The 17,444-nt window shown below is 51.0% G+C and overlaps 1 protein-coding gene across 1 annotated transcript in view; it reads right to left on the bottom strand.

The window, feature by feature from the left end:
* Positions 1 to 17,444, bottom strand: part of PLCG2 (phospholipase C gamma 2) — a 159,388-nt gene that overhangs the window by 76,322 nt on the left and 65,622 nt on the right. The window contains exons 3-7 of the mRNA XM_086350050.1: positions 15,676 to 15,819; positions 13,692 to 13,785; positions 12,899 to 12,946; positions 5,151 to 5,235; positions 3,085 to 3,168 (exon numbers count right to left, since the gene is read on the bottom strand). Of these exons, the coding sequence (XP_086206176.1) occupies positions 3,085 to 3,168; positions 5,151 to 5,235; positions 12,899 to 12,946; positions 13,692 to 13,785; positions 15,676 to 15,819 (455 nt within the window). The remainder of the gene's footprint in view (positions 1 to 3,084; positions 3,169 to 5,150; positions 5,236 to 12,898; positions 12,947 to 13,691; positions 13,786 to 15,675; positions 15,820 to 17,444) is intronic.

The raw sequence follows: 17,444 nt of genomic DNA, 5'->3' as shown, positions 1-17,444 counted from the left end.
TTAATGAGAAATCTTCCAAGTTTTAAATACAGGCAATTCATTTAAAAAAACATTTAGTTTATGGCCATACCACGGTGAACACGCCTGATTGCATCTGATCTCAGAAGCTAAGCAGAGTCGGACCTGGTTAGTACTGGGATGGAAAAAACATTTAAACCACTAGGCTAAGTACCAACCGAATGCCAGCTGAACGTGGTATTCTGGCCACCAGGGGTAACCTCTGATAGGTACAGACATTTCCCAAAAAATACTGGCCATCTGGGACTCATGGACTATGCAGAAATTTGACTTAAATTTCTCTCTCTCCCTTCTCCCTCTCAAACATACAAACATTCGCTTTAAAAAGAACCACAGTGAAAAGTTCTCTTACGTGGAATTTGATCACGGTGGAGACTACCAGTGGGTGGCCTGTACTGGCAGGTACGACAGCTTTTACGCAAAAACGTATTCCTAAGCGTTGCCTGCCTTCCATCTGATGAGACAGCAGCTTGAAATGTCACGGCAAATGATAAGTACTGTTTTTTTGCACCTGCTTATCTTGAGTGAATCAACTTTTTCTCAGTCCTGGTCAACCGCCTAAGACAGCAATTGTCATTATTCTGGACTTCGTTTATATACTATTATCACAACATTTTCATTGCTCTCAAGAACTGATTATAAATGAAAGTTGCAGATTTAAATCTAAAAAGTGTTTTGATCAGCTTTTAGGCAGCAGAACTGTCTTAATTAAGGTTTCATATAAAAAAAGAAGAGGGGGTTGGATAGTTTAAAAAGTTGTATAACTGATGACCTAATTTAATACTTTCATTTTATAGAGGAGGTTGAGTGACAGAGCAAGACGGCTTCCCCCCAAACCACCTGGGGGCTGGAATTTAACTCCTTCAACTCCCAAAGTCCACCATTTCTTTCTACTCTACTTGGCAAACCAAGCACTAACTACCACATGGGTAAAAAAGTGAACACACTGCGACTCAGTCTTTTACTCTATACAGTCATGTATTTCCCCCAATCTGGGCAGACAAGAGACGCTCCATTTCTCTGCCTCAGATACGTCGAAGTCCCACAGCCAGTGGCCGCCTATCAAGAGGTGTGGCCCTGCGGCCATCTTCCCCAGAGCCCGGTGGGGTGAGACTCATCACCCCCACTGCACGGATAGGAAGACTGAGGCCGGAGGGGTCAGTGGCTGGCCCGAGATCACACAGAGTCCTACCCATTCTCTGCTCCGGACCCACCTCGGCCGCCTGCAGAACCCTGTCCCAACAGCAGCGGCCACCCGCCGGCACAGCGCTCCGTGCACTGCACCAGCACCTCCCTTTTTATGCCTTATGCTTAATGGGACTTTTTTTTTTTCATTGCAAAAGTAGCGTGCTTCTTGGAACAAGCTGAAGAAAACTGAGGGATGCAAAGAAAAATTTAATTATCTTGCCGGTACATTTTCCCAAATCCCTCCAGGACATGCAGAAAATCAACATTAAGTGTGAGGTGTGTGTACTCTTCTCCTTGTTCATAAAAGCACATGCAAACGTATACAGGAGGATTACTGTTTGTTACCCAAAAGTCAGACCTGGCTCCTCATTTCTGCTGCTGGTTTTCCTCACAAAATACCAGCAACAGCCCTCCAGAAGGACAGAAACCCAATGAACTCAGGCTTCTTAATCAGCTGCAGCGTCCCATCGTATGGCTGGACCATAACTGACCCGGCTGTTACTCTCCTGAGGGGCATTCGGATGGCTCCCAGGTATTTGGCCAGCATGAGTAATGCTGCAATGAGCGGCCTGGTGATACATCCCTAGGCCTCAGTGCTCTCATTTCTCTCAAACAGAGCCCCCAGATGCCACTGTCAGGTCAAAATGCAGGCACATCCTTATTTTAAAATAGCACATTATTGTAATCAAAAACATTCTCATTATGGGAACAACACTGTAAAAAGAACAACACACACACACATAATCCCTCTACCCAGAGGTAGTTAACTATTAATATTTTGGTAAATTTCCTTCTAGAACAAGTTGACACAGTAGAGTTAGCTGAACCTTTTTACTTTAATAGTCTCAGACTGAATTCCAATCAGACTGACAGGCACTCACATTCCCACCAAGAAGGTAGGAGATGGTCATTTCCCCACCCTGTCCCCTCAACTCTATCCTACTCCAGACCTTTGCGCATCTAACAGATGAAAACAGGGCGTCACTGTCATTCCCATTGTATATTTCCTGGACTAGAAGGGAGACTGAACGCTTCTCATGGGTCTCTTGGGAACGGGACAGACTTCAAAACCCAGGGGAAACAGAAGCATCAGCTGATCGTTTGCTTAGGAATCGTCTTACCCGTAAAGATGGCCGACAGGCACAGGAAAAGATGCTCCACATCGCTAATCATCAGGGGAATGTCAATCAAAAGCACAGTGAGGTATCACCTCAGACTTGTCAGAATGGCCATCATCAAAGAGAACACGAATGACAAGTGCTGGCAAGGATGTGGGGAAAAGGAAACCCTCAGATGCTGTTGGTGGGAATATAAACCGACCCAGCCACTGTGGAAAACAGTACGGAGGTTTCTCAAAAAAACTAACCACAGAGTTACCACATGACCCAGCATATCCACTCCTGGGCATATATATCCAAAAGGAGCAACAGCACTAATTAAAAGAGATACATGAGCCCAGTGTTCACAGCAGCATTATTAATAACTGGCAAGATACAGAAGCAACCTAAATGTCCGTCAACTGATGGATGGATAAAGATGTGATACACACACAAACACACACACACACACAATGGAATACTACTCAGCCATAAAAAGAATGAAATATTGCATTATTTCTTTGAAATACTGCCATATCCAACATGGATGAACTTAGAGAGTATCACGCTAAGTAAGATAAGTCAGAGAAAGACAAACACCGTATGATATCATTCACACGTGGAACCTAAATAACCATAAATGGAGTATAACCTTTAAAAAGTGCATACCTGTAATTTATATAACATTATACATCAACTATACTTCAATTTAAAAAAATAAGGTCAAACAAGACTATCAAAACCTTCAAAAAATGAATGGGGAAAAGGAGAATCATCTTACCGATTTTTGCTGTTCAAACATAAGTTTTTTATAGAAGAGATGGAACTGTTCAAAGCTGAGTTCATCTTTGTGTGCGCCTATTTCCTGTAAATATAAAAAAAAAAAGTGACCACACAATTTTTGGTGTCCACCACAAGAATGCCTCCTCCCTGTTCACAGAAATAGCCAGCTCTGCTACAACATTGGCTAAACGCAAACTTGCATTCCTCTTAACCCAACCTCTCTGCTTGGAGAACATACCCACCAGGGACCCCAGGTAAGATCCTTCAACTCCCCAAAAGGCAAGGGTCTCAGCCAGAATTCCAACAGGCATAATGCAGAACCCTTCCTTTTGGGGCAGGACACACTTTCAAATCTAGACATACTTATAGGGTATGTACACACAGGTCATTTTTAAAAGCACAGCTTCCCAGGTGGCTCAAATGGTAAAGAATCTGCCTGCAATGCAAGAGACCCAGGTTTGATCCCTAGGTAGGAAAGATCCCCTGCATAAGGGAACAGCAACCCACTCCAGCATTCTTGCCTGGAGAATTCCACGGACAGAGGGGCCTGGCAGACTACAGTCCATGGGGTCGCAAAGAGTCAGACATGACCGAGTGACTTTCACTGTACTTTAAGAAAAAGTACCGAGCCTTTAGAGTTAATAGAGCTCAATTCCAGTCAAGGCTTGTCTCCTGAATTGCTTCATGGCTTCCCCAGTAGCTCAGTTGGTAAAGAATCCACCTGCAATGCAGGACACCCCAGTTCAATTCCTGGGTCGGGAAGATCTGCTAGAGAAGGAATAGGCTACTTATTCTAGTATTCTTGGGCTCCCATTGTAGCTCAGCTAGTAAAGAATCCACCAGCAATGTGGGAGACATGGGTTCGATCCTGGGTTGGGAAGATTACCCGGAGAAGGGAAAGGCTACCCACACCAGTATTCTGGCCTGGAGAATTCCATGGACTATATAGTCCATGGGGTCACAAAGAGTTGGACACGACTGAGCGGCTTTCGCTTCACTTTGTCCCAATTCACTTAGCTCTCTCAGAACTTCAGTTTCTTCCTCTGTAAAATGGGAGAACCACCACTACCCCACTAGGACTTCCCTGAAACCATACCAGGTAACATTCACGTAGAACCTGCTTGGTAAAGGCATGATAAGGGACAAAATCCCAATTACGGGGTGGCCAGTGGTAAATGCTTCTCCCATCTCTCCTCTCTCAATCCCCACCCTTCTCTGGTTTTGCCTTCTTGGATTAGTTGAAATGATGGGGGTAGGCCAAAAGATGGCCAGATATGCCATAAAATGGGTTAACTCTTCTGGGAATTCATGGGTACAAAATGAATGAGCTTTCCTAAGCTGAGGAATCCTGTGACATGGCCCCGAGAGCCTCCAACTGGGACTGCTGGGATGGACTCCTGTTGGGGTCCTTGACAAGAGTCTGGACCTCTGTGAAGGCCAGAAAGGATGCCCAGGGGTCATCTCCATCCTACACCCTTCAGAAGAGCCCCACCCGACCTACGCTATCTGCTCACTCATGGAACAACCTGCGCCAGATCTACCAACAGCCCTAGCTACACAGGAACAGAAATGAAATGATGGCGGAAGGAGGGATGGAAGGAAGGATGGGTGGGTGGAGGGTGGGCTGGAGGTGGGGAAGGGCAGAGAAGAGCCAACTCCGACAGCTCCACTGTCAGGGCCTGCACACAAAATGCCACCTCCCTGGCAACCTACATAAGGAATCGTTCATAATATTTTCCAAATGAAACACATGTGTTCATATTATTAAAAGAAAAACAGGCTGTGGGTTGGTGAGGGAAAAGGAAAGTTAGACTGATGGAAAAATTCCGAGCCAAGCAGCTCGGTAAACATGGTCTTCCTGGATGACATCCTCTGTCGGGATGGAGAACGCGGGCCTAAGATCTTCACATGATCCCTCGGTCCGGACTAAGACGGATGAGTCTGGAGGCGGAGGGCTTTCCTGAGCACACCATGCAACAGTGCTTGAAGGCGTGCGGTGGCTTCATGGGGAGGCAAGCATAACCCCAGGTTCACAAAATCGCCAGGCTGAGCCATGAAACTTACCAGGAACTTATCTTTGAGGAACTTGGCACTGCTCACTTTGAAGTTGACCAGAGGCAAGATGGTCTTCAACTCCCGGAGGCTGATGCTGCAAAAGAGAGGGACCCCAGCTCCGTCAGCCTTGAGGGGTCTCAACAGTGGAAGGTCTGGCTACTCCCACCATCTGCCACCTCAACGAGAAGACCTGCCACCAGATCTGAGCAACTGGGGACAGAGAGCCTGAGGTCAAGGTGGGGGTGACACCCCGTGTGCAAGGATGGTCCCCATCGTCAGGGGATTGGCCATGGATGTGGGTCATGCAGGAGACGCACAGAGTGGGCAGAAACATTGCAGATGACCTTGGTAGACAGGAAATGTCACCAGGGTTCAAACCAAGAGGAGGTCACTGAAGCCCAGAGATGAGGAAGGGAAAGAGGCAACCTTATCTGAACACCTACTATGTGCCAGGCTGCCCTGGGTACCTCTAAGGAATGATGTCACCTTGCCCCTCAGTACACTCAACCCTCAGGATTTAGAACAGGCAATGAGGGTGGGGGCCGGGACACTCAAGATCGGAGCTGCTCTAAAGACCTTAGAAGGCAGATATCGTTATCATCAATATCACAAGTCCATCCTAAAGGAAATCAACCCTGAATATTCACTGGAAGGACCGATGTTGAAGCTCCAATACTTTGGCCACCTGATGCAAAGAGATGACTCACTGGAAAAGACCTTCATGCTGGGAAAGATTGAAGGCAAGACAAGGAAGGAGACAACAGAGGATGAGATGGTTGGATGGCATCACTGACTCGATGGACATGAGTTTGAACAAACTCCGGAAGATAGTGAAGGACCGGGAAGCCTGGCGTGCTGCCGTCTGTGGGGTAGCAAAGAGTTGGACATGACTTAAGAGACTGAACAACAACAACCATTATTATTCTGCATTCCAGGTGAAGAAACTGGGGATCAGAGAGGTTTGGTGCTGGCATGTGGGAGATAAGACTGCAGAGGAGCTGGCCTCTGGGTCTGCCTGTAAGCGCTGCATTTAACTGTCTCCCAGGGAATGGCAGGAACAGAGACTGGGGAGGAGGTGGTCGAGGGCATGCGTTCCAGACTCTTGTGGCTGCAGAGCCGAGTGCCCAGCACAGCAAGCAAGGGTGGTCCTGGGGAACCTCTGGCTGTGGCCAAAGAAAACTGTGCAGCGTTCTCAGAGACGTCAGACCAGACAGGGGCTGTGCACGGCCAGGAAGGAAGTCTGCCCAGGCTGTGGGCAGACAGCGGCCCCGCTACCCCCACCCCGTCTACTCGCCCAGAAGGAAGCGGCACGTCCCAGCCAGCAGCCACCCCGGGAGACGGCCAAGCGGCCTCCTGGCCCCACCCCCAGAATCCTTGCCTCTCATCTAACGGCCTCCCTGACGCCAGAGACTATCATGTGCCCGGTGCCCCCTATGCCCCCTGCTCCCGGGGCTGGCACCCAGGGCTTCCCCCAAGAGATGGCGAGAGCCACACAAAGTCCCCAGTGGGCCAGGCAGGGCTAGCCGGGCAGAGAAGTGAGCAGACTAGCTGAGACCCTTTTCCCACCTTGCCCTGGGGTGTCCACAAAGAGCCTGCTGGAGTGGGGTGAAGGGAGAGGAGCTGGAGGGGCTGCTGGTGCTGCAAAATGAGGCAGGGTGAGGGTTTAGCCAAGACGGTGACCCCGGGGGCTCATCCAGGACCAGGGAAGAGGACAGAGTCCCCTATGGAACCCAGAACTTCCAGGCAGAAACAGGGCCAAGAGATCCTCCCATAACAGGGAACCAAGAGACTGGGGAGCCGGGAGTCAGGGCAGCTGTTGGGGGGCCAGGGAAGCAAACACAGCCTCCAGGAGCGTGAGAATCTGAGCACTGGGACATCCGATCCCGCCTGCTCCAATGGGCCCCCTCAGAGCAGAACAGGTGAGCCTCCAGGGAAAGGTGGGGCCTGAAGAGCTCCTCGGGGCTCCCGTGCAGGGACCTCTCCCTCCCTCCCTGTCCTGGGCGTGTGGTCAGGCCCCACCTGACCCCCAGCCAGGACTGGCACTCGGATTCCCAGCCACTGGAGGGCAGGAAGCTAGCAGCTCCCAACTTCACCCCTCTCCCCATCCAGGACTTGTCTTCAAAGAAAGGGAGGGCTTCGGCCACCGTCACGTCCTGCCCTCTGGCCTCCATTTGGGGCAGTTCTGCAGGGCCATCCTGGAGCTCCACTGGGGGCCAACTGAGGCTGTGGTTGTGATGGCATACAAGCCCAACAATTCCCTGGCCTTCACTTCCATGGGTGCGGGTCCCCTACACATTCCATAAGCTTCCTGCACACAAACCCACATCTCATGTTCTGTTTCCTGAAGGCTCAGCCTGTGAAGCGGGCTAGGAACTGGGGCGATTCCTTTGGGGAGAGATGGCAAAAAGCGATTCCTTGCCCTAGAGGCAATAAACAATCAGGGCCCCTCCCACTGTCAGGCTGGCCTGATCCCAGATCCCACCACTGTACCCCGGGGGTTGATGGCCCCAGAAAACTTCCCTGCCACCCTGAGGCTGATTACCAACAGGCCCACCATCCCTGGCTTATTTTAACAATGGTGGCTCAACCAGTAAAGAACCTGCCTGCCACGCAGGAGACCCAGTCTGGATCCCTGTCAGGAAGATCCCTGGAGAAGGAAATGGCAACCCACTCCAGAATTCTTGCCTGGAGAATCCCATGGACAGAGGAGCCTGGCAGGCGACAGTCCGTGGGACCGCAAGAGTGGGACACGACTGAGCGAATAAACCACCTCCACACTCACCATCGCAAGCCAGGCACTGGCCAAGCACTTTTCACGTACTAACCCACTGAATCCTCACACCAATCCCAAGAGGTAGGAACTAGGATCTCTTTCACAAATTAGGAGACTGAAGCACAGGGAAATTGAGCAATTTACCCAAACTCATCAACCAGTAAGTGTGAAGAGCTGAGATTCAAACCTTAGTGCTGCCCAACAGAATGTTCTCAGTGTTGCAAATGTTCTAGATCGGAGCTGTCCAAGGCAAGTGGTGACGGAGGAATTGGATTTTTTAAATTTTATTTAATTGTAATCAATTTAGATTTAAATAGTGACATGTGGACAGTGCAGCTATAGAAGCCTGCTCCTCTAAGTAGGGTCCCTGGACCGGCAGTATCAGCGTCAGCTGGGAATCTGCTGGAAATGAAAATCTGTGATCCCCACCCAGACAGAGAAAAGCAGTTTCTGTGGGGCAGGCACAGCCCCCTCCAGGCTGTCCATAGTGCTGGAGCCAGGACTGCTGATCACAGGGAACCTATTTGCCTTCCTATTGAAGACAGAACCGGACTACACACCTGTGAGCCTGCCCCTTCCGCATCCCGAAGGCCCGGGTGAGCAAGAACAGGAAGTGCACTTATGCAAAGTCAGGGTTACAGGCCAAGGGGCAAGGGCAAGGTGGGAAAGAAACATCCACAACCCTCAGGGCTGCGGGCCCCACCGCAGGACCCTCCGATGAGCCCCACCCTGAGGGATGCAATTCCAGCGGCCGTCCCAGAAGGTCCAGGGGCTCTCAAGGGGTATTTTGACAGGAGAAGTTTTCACCTAAAGCAATGACCTTAGAAACCTAATTCCCAGATAAGAGGCAACTAAAGTCCACGGATTCAAAAAGAGGGAGTTTCTAGAAATCTGGCCAGGATGAATGTTAAAACATTTCTGCCTTTGACCCAATCTCCCCAGGCCTGGAGATGTCATAAGGAAAGCTTCCAAAGGGGGAATGATCTAGTTGTCTGATGTTACACGAAGGAATGAAAAGGGAGGGCCTTTCGTTTCATCTGACCAACCAGCCAGACCCCTGACCTCAAGGAGCCCCTTCAACGTGAACAGCAGCAACGAGGACGAAATTCTCAGAAAGCAGACGGGACCGCGGAGCCTGGCACTCAGGCCAGAATCCCACAGTGACCCCAGAAGTGCTGCTCTTGAGGGGCACTTCCTACCACCTCGTACATCCACTGTGAAACACGAGACACAAACCAAATGACAAACGAAAGCCAACTTTTCAAGCGAGATATCAAATCCCATTGGTTGAATTATAATGTAGGCATTGATACTGGTCTGAAAAGAGTTACAAGGAAATGTAAACATGTTTATGATTTAAGGGGAGGTGAAAAAAGTTTGACCCCCCTTTCACATGGGCTGGACTTAGTGACTGATTCCCAGAAAACAGAGTGGGGGTGAGTGGGGGGCAGGAAGGGGGTGGAGGTCATTGCAAAGGAAAGGTCTGGAAGACACCACTTTGGCCAGATGGTCAGGATTTCCATCACCTTCGACAGACCACGTGAGAGCAGACACCCCTTGACTGAGGTGAAGAGAAAGACCTTCACCTCCAGGACGCTCACCTCCATGAGCGCTTCCCAAACACAACCTCAGGTTCCCCTGAACTCCAGTCTACCCATGACGAAAATGCCAGATCGCCACAGATGGAGGGCATGCTACAGAGTGCCCGAGACCTACTCCTCCAGACTGTCAAGGTCGGGACTTCTCCAGTGGTCCTGGGGCTAAGACGCCACACTCGCAATGCAGGGGGCCTGGGCTGGATCCCGGTTGGGGAACTAGATCCCACATGCTGCAACTAAGAGATCACATGCTGCAACTAGAAGAAAAGAAAAGATTCTGCACACAGCAATGAAGACCATGTTAGGTGCAGATCGTGGAGCATCACTCAGCCTTAAAAAGGAAGGCAGTTCTGACACCCGCTATAGTTAACATACCTGATCCACGAAGACATCACACTAAGTAAAATAAGCCGGTCACAAACACAGCATCCTTCACTCAGAGGTGGTACCCGTAGGAGGCAGATTCACAGAGACAGAAGGAAGAACAGAGGTTGCCAAGCGGCTGCAGGGGGGGAATGGGGGAATGGTTTGATGGGTAGAGAGTTTCAGTTTTGCAAGATGAGAAGAGCTCTGGAGACAGACGTTTTTGGCAGCATGGCAACGTGAATGCACAGAAATGTACCCTGAAATCGTGTTTTATGTTACATAGTTCATCACAATGAATGAGTAATTTTCAGTCACAGGAAGTCACTGCAGGAAGAGATTTCTGCCTTTTACCAGCTTAGTGATCAATAAGCCACAGCTCACTGGCTGGGTTGCTCTGTTCAAATGACAACCTCTCGTGGCCTCAGCATCCTCATTAAATGGCCCAGGGGATGCCTAGCTGCTCAGTCTGCCAGCATTCGTTCCATAACCTCTCCCCAACTTACTAAGTCCAGAGGGCTCTCAGAACAGCGGCTGCCGCAAAGCCGCTTCTCAGCAAACGCCAGCTGCTGCCATCTGGCCCCTCGAAAGGTTGAAAACACACGTTCAGGCCAAGGAAAACCTGGGAGCGGGCACTGCAGAGCCGGCCCTCCCCGCCCAGAGGACGCTTTGCCCCGCTGCTGTGCCTTTGTTTTCCTCCAGGAAACGCGATTAACGTGGGCGACAGGAAAGGAGGGGAAACTGGCAAGAGTCAAGAGCCCTTTCACGGGCACCTTGGTCAAAGCCCCTTTGGAAAAGCTCCCTCAGGGCCGCACAGAGCCACGTGAAAGGTGGGATTTTCCACGTGTCGACAGAGCAGCAGGACTCAGCCCACAGGGAGGGAGGGAGGGATGTCGGGGTGGGGCAAGGACAGGGAACAGGGAACAAGGCATCATGGCCAGAGACAGACTCGCTCCCTGCCGAAGGTTCTGAAAAGCACTTCTCAATGAACGACTTTTAAGAATCGTTCCGAGCAGAGAAAGCCGGGCTTCCGTTTCTTGACAACACAAGACGGAGAGCAGACTCTGGAACCAGACCGATGATGCCATAAACCCCACCTCGTGGAGACAGGGCCCTGGTGGGCTCCCTCCGTCCGCTCTGTGCCAACCTCAGCTCTGAATCACCGGGCAGCCAGAGAAGGGAAATGGTCATGGGAGGCTCCACCCTGAGGCTGAAGGAGCCCAGTGTGTACAAAGGCCCCCTCGTTTGATCTGCCTCTGAAACACCAGGCCCAAGCCCAGGGTGTGGGACCACAGAGGATGCTGGCAGGAGAGGAGGAGGAAGAGGAGGAGGAGGGAGGGAGGGAAAGGCAGATGGAAAGACACAGAGATGCTGGCTGACCTAACAGCAGCAGTTAACTCTCCACCTCTTCCTGGTTACACCATTTGCAAATCACTCCTCGGGGCATGTGTACAAGAGACCACTTGAAATTGACAAGTGATGGGTGACACTGGCCTGACACCAAAATGCCTTAAAGATGGAAAGCCTTTCAGGAACAAGCTGGGCAGGGACTTCCTTGGTGGTCCAGGGGTTAACACCCTGCACTTTCCACGTTGGGGGTGTGGGTTCAATCACTGGTGGGGAATTAGCTCCCATGTGCTGTGCAATACAAGGGGAGCATTGCAAGGGTTCCTTGTTGCCTCGTGTATGAAGCTGACATCTCTTAATGGAGAATGGAAGGAAGGAAAGACATTTAAAAATGCTGAAAGAGGTCTGATGTGAGGCTAAAACGATACAGTGATTGTCAAGTGCTGAGGACGGTGCCTGCCATGCTAGGTGCTCCATAAATGGTGGGTTTTATCATTACGTTATTAACAGGAACTGGATCATAACCTAAAGAAAAAAATTGATGAGAGGATGTTCAACCTCTCCCTTAAATAAAGAAATGCAAATTTAAGCCAAAAACCCACTGCTGCTTCTCACCCATCAGGTTAATGAAGGTCGAAGTCTGGTGAGACACGGTGAAGAAGATGCTCTGAACTGCTACCACCTCTCTCAGACTGTCAGACCCAGTGACGCCTGGCTTCTGGAATTCCTCTTGTGGGAACTTATCCTGTTCGTGTCTGTGTCCCACACATTTACAAAAAAGGAGGCCCAGGGACTTCTCTGATGGTCCAGTAGCTAAGACTGCACAGTCCCAATGAAGGGGGCGCAGGTTCGATTCCTGGTCAGGGAACTAGATCCCACGTGCTGCAGCTAAGAGCCTGCATGCCACAGCTAAAGACCCCGCCTGCACCACGAAGATTGGAGATCCTGCAGACCTCACCTGAGACCCGGCCCCGCCAAAGAAACAAATAATAATAATAATTAACAATAACATTTTTTAAAAGGGAGACCTAAAGGTTTTCATAGCTTTATAATAAAGAAACAACCTGATGTTCATCGAGAAGGAACTGGTTTCCCATCAATATGGCAATTATACCACGTCTATCCAAGGACCAATCACATTTGTTCCAAAAATGTGTGGCATAGAGCCTTGTATGTGCCCAGAGGGAACCGCTCCAAGACGTGCTATTAAGCGAACCAGTCAGGGACACTGAATTACAGGCTGTCACATCGCCTGCCTCGTGTTCACCCAGCTCTTGGAAGCATCGCCCCCGAACTGGGTTTACTTCCTGATGGTCAATCTCCACCACAAAGGACGGGCGGGCACCATGGGGATCCTGTTTCTCCCCAGGACACAGAAGAACCTCAAACACGAAGGCCTAAGTGACGTGGTCCGAGTGCTCCACATAGCAGAAAAGTCCTCCCCGCAGATGGGGTGGCACTGTCCCCTGCAATGAGACCCCACATGGGTGGAGATTTTTATCACCACAACCCACACCACTGAGCACTGCGTCCGCCGCCTTGTTAAGTCAAATCTGATTTCACGAGGACCTTTCCACAGCACAGAACTCACTCCAACCCCACCGGGATATTTCAAGAAAGAATGAGATGATCCAAAATGATCGGGAGGAAACCACAAAAATGCGAGTGAATCTTACCTGTTTCTCCTGGTTTGATCCACAGAATAAATCTGCTTTCTCAGCCAGCTGGGAAGAGAGATGAGACAGAGACAGAGAGAGAGTTAGAAAATCAGAAAGCTAGACTCACAAGTCCAAGGAATTTCTGTAGGATGGGACACAGAGCCTGGAAATGAAAAGGAAGGTCTTCCCACTTTCTAACACCAGCAACCTGGGAAGCAGCAGCTTCTCTGTGTGGGTGAAATGTCGCCCGGCCGAGCCAAGCAGCCCCGTGGACTCACAGAGGCTGGATTCTTTAAATCCCTCTGGTGCTCTCTGTTAACCTCCCAAAAAGCTGGTAAGACAAACGGTCGAGATCAGACGGCTCCAGTTCGCTGGATGGACAGCAGTTCACACACGAGTCCCACCCCACACCAATGACACTGATAGACAGTCCTGAGAAGGCCCTCGTCAAGCGAGGAGGAAAATCCCAGACCTCGAACCCGAGGTCCTCCCATCAGTCAGCTTAATCTCCTCTTAAATCCTCTGAGAATTAAGCCTCAGGCCCTCCCCTTAGACCCGACACCAGGACGAGTTTCTGTCTCAATCCCAGTGCACTTCTCACCCAGGAAGAACAAGGCCCAAGGAGATGGGAGGCTCTTCTGGGAGATGTTGGAGTGTCCACAGCCACTACTGGACACCTACTGCATACAGGGCACTCCAGGAGCCTCCAAGATGAAATGTCTCCTTTTCCTTTCTTTCGCCATACCGGCTAGAGGGAGCAGAACAGTCGCCCGAGTGAGCGAATACGGAGAGAAACAGGCAAAGCCATTACCTCTCGATGATGGTGGGGGTGGACGCGCTCATCACTTCCTGGTGTAAGATCTTCAGGCCAGACAGCCACTTAGCGGCATCCTCCTTCGAGTCGGCTGGAGACAGGAGGGGCCAGAAACGCTGTGTCACTCCCTGGGAAGACCTCTGCTTGGAGTCTCCCTCCCCACACAGACCACGGGGATGGGAGGAACCTGTGTTGGTTCCTGGGACCTGCTTTTTGCCCATGGTGAGCCTCCTACAGCAGGAGTGACAAGCCGGTAGAGCTTTAGCTTTCGTCCTATACTAACGAACAAGAGGCAGAACTCAAGACAACTTGGACCACAATCCTGAGAGCCCTCGGCACCTCCCTTGTTTCCCGTCAAGGCCAGAGAGAGGGCCACCGAGTAGGCGAGGCTGCTGCCTGTAAGGGAAGCAGCAATGAGTGGTGGGTAAGAGCTTGGCATCAACCCCAAGGCCCACTGTAGTGTTTCAGGGCTGTGTGATGTTCAGCTGGTTACTCAACCTCCCTGTGCCTCATTTCCTCATCATAAAATGCAGCTGGCAATGCAAACGCCTGGTCCCGCTATTAAACATCTTTTCACACCGCCAGGGGCCTTGTTAGCCTGGAGAGAGCATGCCGAGGTCTCTGCTCTCATTCTTCCCGGCAGATGAAGAGAAAGGTATGGCTAGGAAGGCTGAAGGGAAGAAGCCGGGATCCACCCATCAAGCTGGCGTCCTGGGCTCCACATCTTGCTTGGGCTTTCACGGCCTCCCTACCAAGAAGAGCATCCAGGCCTCAGCCTGCAGCCGGGCAAAGTGGACAAAGCTCTGAAGGTTCAGGGTCATGGACCCCTCTCTCCTGCCGTCTCTGCCTCCTGCCACACCCCCTCCATCAGACATTCACCCATCACCTCCCACATCTGGCTTACTATTTCCCTCCTCCAAGCCTGGCACATGCAATGCTCTCTCCCTGGACCATCCTCTCTCTTTCCTCACAACTCCTACTGATGCCTCAAAACCCAGTTTAAAAAGTCACCTCCCCAGCAAAGCCTTCCAGGGAGTTATGCAGCGTGTATTCCTCCAGCACGCTGTATTACGTTTGGACTTCGGCTCCTATCAGAGAGAACTCTAAGTTCCTGTCCACACGTCTGTCTCCCCAAGTAGACCATGAGCTCCTTAAAGGTGATAACTGGGTCTTATGTCTCATTACAGCCCCACGGACATCTAGCACAACCCAGAACAGAGCATATGCTCAACAGATGCCTGATGAAAGCATGAATGAGCAATTAAACCAATGAGAGTCATCGGGCCTGAAATTAAAAGTCCCTAATGCTACTCAGCTTCCACAGTTTCCACTCACTTTGGTTTACTTTTAATGCTATTTATTTTCTTCCTTGTCCACCATGATTTTATATCAAGTTCTAAGTCAAGAAATTCTGGGGTTAGACCTGAAGGTAGCTATAAGCTTCTGCCCCTGAGCCAAGCGCCTGAGCTTTTTCAGTTCTTCTCCCGGCCAAAGTCCCCTTTGACTTTCTGGCGGATTCACGAGGAGGACCAGACATCGCACCTCCAGACCGTGTCTATGTGTGTGCACTGCGTGTGTGCATGTATGCATGTATGAGACAGAAGACTTCAGGATCGTTCCTTCAGATCAGCTAAGCCGAGTAAATGGTGCAGGCCACGCTCGGCTGGACAAAAAAATGTAACCTGCCTTCAGTTCTCAGCACAGCATGAGCCAAACGGGCCCTTAACGTAATCCTTTCAACCTCTCCACGAGGTCAGCACGAGGATGAACTGGGTCCTGTTTTACAGCTGAGCAAACTGTAGCTCAGAGAGGTGGAGTCGCTTACTCAAAGCCACACAGCTAGAAAGAGGCAGGGTCAGGATTCGAAACCGGGATGCCCCAAACACGCATTAGCAGGGGGGCAGGGGTGGGCATCCCGCTGGAGCGCTCTCTGGGAAGGAAGCCGAGGCGCGGGGCGGGGACGCGCGCGGCGGGCGCCCACCTGCCAGGCTGAGCGTGCTGAGGATAAACTGGGAGCCGTACAGGACGGTGAAGCAGCATTCTTCCTTCTGGCGGACCGCTTTCGCGCGCTCGAAATCCTTGGAGCTCTTCCCCGGCCGGATCTCCTTTATCTCCATGATGTCCACTGAAGGAAAAGCAACAACAGCCGGTCAAAAGCTGGACGTCACCCCATCTGAGGCTGCCGCCACGTGCCTGCACCCCAGAGACACCCCGCCCGGCTCTTCACTGTCCAGAGTGAAGACAAGCTCGACCAGCCCCGAGGCCCTGCCCGTTCACAGCTTTATGTGCAAATAATGAAATGCGTGTGGTTCTCAGGCACTCGGTGCTGGGAGAGCTGTTGTGCAGCAATGCTGAGTCGCTCAGTCGCGTCTGACTCTTAGCAACCCTATGGACTGTAGTGTAGCCCGCCAGGCTCCTCTGTCCATGGGATTCTTCAGGCAAGAATACTGGAGTGGGTTGCCATTCCCTTCTCCAGGGGATCTCCCTGACCCAGGGATTGAACCCAGGTCTCCCACACTGCAGGCAGATTCTTTACTTTCTGAGTCACTGGGGAAGCCCTAGATGACAGAAAAAGAGGAAATTCATCCTCCCTAGAACCCCAGCCACAGGACTCCGACCTTCTCCTGGGCAAAGGTCAGGACGGCCCCTGACTCAAAGGTGAGCCCCTCCCCTCACAGGATGGCTGTTTGTTGCATGAGGGACCCTGCTCCTATCTCAGGAGGTCCAGTGAACTAAGGAGTGTCACAAAGAGACAAGTCCATCGATCCCTTCCTCCTTTTCTTCTGTCAGAAAAGTACCTTTTCCTGGGATGGACACACTTCACACGCCTGAGATGAAGATGGTCCACCCCCCTCCCACCACAACAGGCCAAAGGAGGGGCCCAGGGGCCCAGAAATGACCAAGGCATCCCACCTCGTGGTCAGGATTCAGGGAGGAGCACACGGCCTAAGCTGGGCCCGTCAGCATCCTCCCAGGGCTTGCTTGGCCAAAGCCATTCATCACATTTCTCCTGCTGCTGCTGCAGGCTGAGGAAACATGAGTCGAGGGGTAGCAGGGTCCATGCTGCTGGGCACACGGAAGGCAAAATGACTCAGCCCTGATGCACTATCAAACTCCTGGGTCCGTTTGGGCTTGAAGCCTCTTCTGCATTGGAATACGCTATCTATGTGACCTAATCAATTCTTTTTAGCTTTGGTTAGTGGGAAATTTCTGTCGCATGCAACCATAAGAATCCTGGGACATATACCTCTGTTATTGCACTGAACAGAGAAACAGCAAAGAGAGGTATTCCTAGAAATGAGAGGGTAGGAAGGAGACCTCAGCTTTGACCTGGAGTCCAAGAAGCAAACAGACCCAAGTGAACCAGGGCATTTTAGAGTCAGAGTTGAAGTAGCAGTAAAGGTTCAAAGCTGTTCACACATAACAGTGAAATGAGACATGTGTGTGCTCAGTCATGTTCAACTCTTTGCGACCCCGTGGACTACAGCCCACCAGGCTCCTCTGTCCATGGGATTCTCCACTCAAGAATACTAAAGTGGGTTGCCATTTCCTCCTCCAGGGGATCATCCCGACCCAGGGATCAAACATGAATCTCTTGCATCTCCTGCATTGGTAGGTGGATTTTCTACAGAATCTCTGCAGTATCTCTACAGTATCTCTGCAGAAGAGGCAAGATACTTAAATTAGGGGAGGAAGGGGTGGAATGAACTAAAAGGCTTTCCACTGTCTTACCATGGATCTAGCCAGACT

The sequence above is a fragment of the Bos grunniens genome, chromosome 18 (genome assembly GCF_055505025.1).
Source record: "Bos grunniens cultivar Pamir isolate PY7600 chromosome 18, Bosgru_T2T1.0, whole genome shotgun sequence".
Lineage (NCBI taxonomy): Eukaryota > Metazoa > Chordata > Mammalia > Artiodactyla > Bovidae > Bos > Bos grunniens.
The sequence above is the reverse complement of the archived record's forward strand: the minus strand, read 5'-3'. Positions and strand labels throughout refer to the sequence as shown.